The 4802-nt window shown below is 30.1% G+C and overlaps 1 protein-coding gene across 1 annotated transcript; it reads left to right on the forward strand.

Moving 5' to 3' along the window:
- Nucleotides 1-1831: 1831 nt before the first annotated feature.
- Nucleotides 1832-4802, forward strand: LOC110097506 (HVA22-like protein e). Its single transcript, XM_020823895.2, has 5 exons — nt 1832-2103; nt 2189-2215; nt 2330-2452; nt 3199-3409; nt 4463-4802. Exons 1-5 carry the CDS (start codon nt 1871-1873, stop codon nt 4469-4471), a joined length of 603 nt encoding a protein of 200 aa, XP_020679554.1. The 5' UTR covers nt 1832-1870; the 3' UTR covers nt 4472-4802.

Genomic DNA, 4802 nt, shown 5'->3' on the forward strand with positions numbered 1-4802 from the left:
ACAAGGAGTTTTCATTTTTTATGTATTTTAATATTTGTGTGAATGTTATTCTTATTTTTAGTCCTTTTTGTGTGAAGGATTGGGTGATGTAATAACAAGAGTTTTGGCTTTGAGGGTGAATGCATAATGATGATTAGAGCAGTGCTTTATGCATTAGTTACTTGCCTTTTGTGTTATAGTTTTATATGCATCACATATTTTATACTTTTCAATCATTCATATGAAATATATATATATATATATATATATTCATTTTGAATTCACTGTTAGTAGTGAATCTTCTTTTCATCATGAATAGTTTGTTATCATGAATTAGATATCCAAGCACATGAAATTATGTTCTTTAAAAAATATTTCAATCATCCTTCCTTACCTCCTAATAACCAATAATATGGAAAGGGTTTTGCAGTGAATGCATGTGAGATATATAGTTTCATTGATGATTTTTCAAATTAAAAATTATTGTTTCCAAGAATGGAGAGAGGGAAGGGCTTGTTTCATACATAGAAAAAAAGGATGCAATTATGGAGGGGAGGAGAAGAGCTAGATTTTGAGTTAAATATTTTAGAATTTTAGAGGTTTATATTATAGATTTTGAGAAAATTTTCTCCTAAAAATGTATAGATCTTGAGAAGATAAAATTTGACCATTTATACACACAAATATATATAATGGCAAAGTTTTTTTTTTTAAATATTAAAATTTGATGAACTAGAAGTTAAGTTGAATTTATCTTCAAGGAGATATGTTTAAGACTTCTGTGATTATAAAGTTTAATAAAGTTTTGGAGGATTAACCCACTCATGATATTATACCTTTTGCCTTAATAATGCTCTTGATTCTCCTAAAGTTATGTCATCCTTAATTTTATATATTTCACATTAGTCTTTATGAATACTCTTCCATCATCCTTCAAAGCATAAGAAGAAGATGTAGCAACATTTCATTAAACAAAACTTTATATGATAAAATAAAATACTAAAGCTGCACAACTTATTCTAATACCGTATTAATACCATACAAGTACAACAAATATTTCATATTTATAAACACGAAATACAAAAAGAGAAAGACACCAAAATATATGTTGATGACCTCCACAAAAAATCCTTCTTTGTGTCACTTTTCTCCATAATCTCAATCATCCTTTCATAAGTTGATCTAACAAGATGAATCCATAAACAAACATTTTCCATGAATATGCTCATTAGTTGAATGTTCTTTTTTGGACATTTCATGTCACAAACTAACTTGGCAAGACCATAGATGAAATATGTCCTATCGTGCTGACTTGCAACAGGCAAAATCCAAGATCTAATTTTGATTTTGATTTTTTCAAATTTCTTCTTTCAATTTAAACTTTAAAATAAACATATGCAACCAAATGCCATTAGGGCTTTATAGTTGGAAGGTGAGTTTAATGTTTCATATGAATTTTTCTAAAAAATTGCAAATTTTATTAAGCAAATGAAACTCAATTATTTATATATAAATGATAAAAAATATGATTTCAATATCAAAATATAAATAATTCTATAGAAAATTATGACAGATTTAGGCTTCGTTTGAGACAGCTTTCTTACTGCTTTCTAAAATAACTTTTTAGTACAAAAATTTCTATTTTTTTACTAAAAAATTGCTTTAAAAAACAGTAAAAAAATCGTCCCAAATAAAATCTTAATTTCAAATAAATTTCATTAAAATTTAAGATATTGTAACATTTTATATTATTTGAGGACATTGGCAACTATAATTTATATTATCTTTATTTATATATATATTCTTAATAAAATACTCATAATTAAAGATTATAATAATTACAAAGGAAACCAGTCATCTCCCTCTGCGCAATACAAGTGTGTCGGCAGTTATGGTCGGTTCTACGTGGAACCGCCATCTGCCTGAGGGTGACCTCACCGCTCCTCCACAGTCAACTTTACTCCCTTATAAACCTCTCGATATTCTCTTAAGCCTTGCTTATCCTCTTCTCTCCCTCGCTAAAATCCTTCTCTATCCGCTTCTTTTTAATCTGAATTCGGAAAGAAGATCACGAATCATGGCACAAATCTGGACTATACTTTCCAATCTCTATTCTGTTGCTGGGTAATCCATCTTCTCCTCTTTATTTTGCCCTAATTTTATACTTTTGCTCCGGTCTAACCGCTTGTGCCTTTGCCCTAATCCGCAGGCCCTGCGTGATGCTGTTATACCCCTTGTAAGTAGAGTCGTTCTTTCTTATTTTGTATGGAGAAGAAGAAGAGATGGTAGAAAAAGAAGATTTTGTTTGGTTGAAATGATTTTGATTGGATTTTGATGATGTTGGGTGCAGATATGCGTCGGTGGTGGCAATAGAGAGTCCAACAAAGGTGGATGATGAGCAGTGGCTGGCCTACTGGATTATTTACTCCTTCTTAACCTTGTTTGAGATGGTTGCAGAGCCCTTGCTGTCATGGTATTTCTTGCCAATCTCAAATTAGTTGTGTAGTTGTAAAATTACAAATTCATGTACGAAATTTATCAGTTTTTGGACTACTCATGAGTGTTTTATTATTTGTTAAATATATCTTAACAACTTTTACTTAGGTTATTTTTGTTCTGATTATTTTTATTCAGAATTTTTATACATCAATTTTATCTATCAAATCCTTGAGTCTATGTTTTTATTTAGCTTGTATTTATTAGAACTATGTTTACATAGTCTCATTCTTATTTTTAGCAACACCCCCATCTTAATATTATAAATTTCATGCACAAAATTTGCCACCTGATCAAATCTTTAAAGTTTACATACATACCACTTTATATCATGCTATTTACATATCTAACGCAAAAAACTTTAATATTTCATGCCTACCACCGGCCCATAGATCAAATATGAGTGCAAGAAATGAAATATTAAAGTTTAAAATGTGTTATGGGTGGTAGGAATGAAATATATGAGGGACATTTTTATATTGAAGTTGTTTATGGCGTTAGACATGATATATTAAAGTTTTAGGTGTTAGATATATAAATAACATAATATAAAGTTGTATGTATGTAAATCCTCCATCTTTAAAATATAGCTAAAATGAGAAAAGCACCAAAATGTTATGGTAGGCGTGTGGTTGCTATTGAATCTTGCTTAACTGTGATATATTTCATATGCCTTACAAAATATGGTTATTTCTGATAAACTGTCTGCATTTGATGTTGAAGGATACCCATATGGTATACGGTAAAGTTGATATTTGTGACATGGCTGGTGCTTCCACAGTTGAGGGGATCGGCCTTCATTTACAATAAGTTTGTAAGGGAGCAGCTGAGGCTATATGGATATGGAGGGCACAAGGAAGACAAGGAAGTTACTAAACCCTCCTCACCCAGTAAGGGTAGGAACAAATTTCTTGGGCTTGCTCGCTCGAAGAAGGTGATCAACTCTTTATGTGTGTGTGTGTTTTTTTTAATCTTACTTTATATTCCATTTTTAGGGTGCATTTGAAATAATATTTTTGCAGTTTGTTTTATAGACCACTGCTATACTTTTAGCAGTCTATAAATTTTTTTTAGAATAAAATTTATTAGGATTTAGTAGATTTCAAAAAAGCAACTTTATTAAAATTAACAAGTAAAACTATATATTTTGAAAACTGTTATAAGTATTATATAATTTTTTTTGAAAATATTGAATATCAATTTTCTTATATCTGTTTTTGATCATCAAAATTTAAAGTAATAATAAATTTATTTCCATTGGAAAGCAAAGCTATGAACTTTTTTTTTTTAAGAAAAAAGTTTGAAATAGTCTTGTGTCTATTGTTTAAAGTGATAGTGAAATAGATAAGGATATTATTAGTAGAATTCAAATTGGATGGTTGAAGTGGAGAATTGCATTGGGCCTTTCTGTGATGGACAAGTACCCCTCAAATTTAAGGTAAAAATTTATAAAATGGTGATGAGACCTTCATTGCTTATGGTGTGGAATGTTGGCCCTTAAAAAAAGTGTTGTAGAGATAAGGATGCCAAGGTGAATGTATGACTTTACACTTAGAGATTGAATATTAAACAAGTATATACATGGAGTAGCTTCAGTAGCATATAAAATTAAAGACTCTTCTTAGATGATTTGATCACATAAAACATTGGCCTTCTGAGAGTGGATGTATTAGATCTTAGTCTATATTATGAAAAGCAGAGGTAGACGTAAAAAAACCTGGTTATAACCTTTTTTAAATAAATTTAAATAAGAATCTGACTTTTAATAGGACACAATGGAGAAAAAAAAGATTCATGTAGACCGGTGGGATAAAAACTTGTCATCATCACAACAATCTCATAACTATTTTTAAGATTGCTGCAGTTGTCCAAACTGTGACCCTTAATAATAGATATTAGTTGAGATGGTTACTTGGTTAGTTTTTTTTTTTTTTAATATTGTTTGAATTCTCTTGGAAGCTAGCTAACAAATTCTTATAAATTGCAGGGGGAGTAGGAGCCCCATTAGGCATCAGCATTTCATCCTTGGACTGCTGAGAGACAGCTAACCATGCTTGTATTTTATAAGGTGTGACATAGCAAGTAGTTAGAAAAATAAACCATATTAAGATGGAAGTTCTTATCTGTCAGTTGTGTTGTTTTTTTGGTTATACTATATAGTGCTGATGCATCTGTAAAAATGTGAGTTTTTTCTGGGTAGTGGTGATTACTATGTGTTGTAACTATGTTGTAACTAAAATGTTACCTTTTGGTTTTTGACAGCTCAAACTTATTTGTTTTTGTTGGGAATGATGAAAGCTAAGGCTCAAATCTTGTAATTACAAAAA

The sequence above is a fragment of the Dendrobium catenatum genome, unplaced genomic scaffold, assembly GCF_001605985.2.
Source record: "Dendrobium catenatum unplaced genomic scaffold, ASM160598v2 fragScaff_scaffold_390, whole genome shotgun sequence".
Classification (NCBI taxonomy): Eukaryota; Viridiplantae; Streptophyta; class Magnoliopsida; order Asparagales; family Orchidaceae; genus Dendrobium; species Dendrobium catenatum.

Bases quoted from the DNA above. Each gene is read 5' to 3' on its own strand.
- LOC110097506 (XM_020823895.2), top strand. From the start codon at position 1,871: ATGGTCGGTTCTACGTGGAACCGCCATCTGCCTGAGGGTGACCTCACC. The intron at 2,216-2,329 runs GTAAGTAGAGTC...TGTTGGGTGCAG, and splicing joins GTGATGCTGTTATACCCCTT to ATATGCGTCGGTGGTGGCAA. The intron at 2,453-3,198 runs GTATTTCTTGCC...TTGATGTTGAAG, and splicing joins GCAGAGCCCTTGCTGTCATG to GATACCCATATGGTATACGG.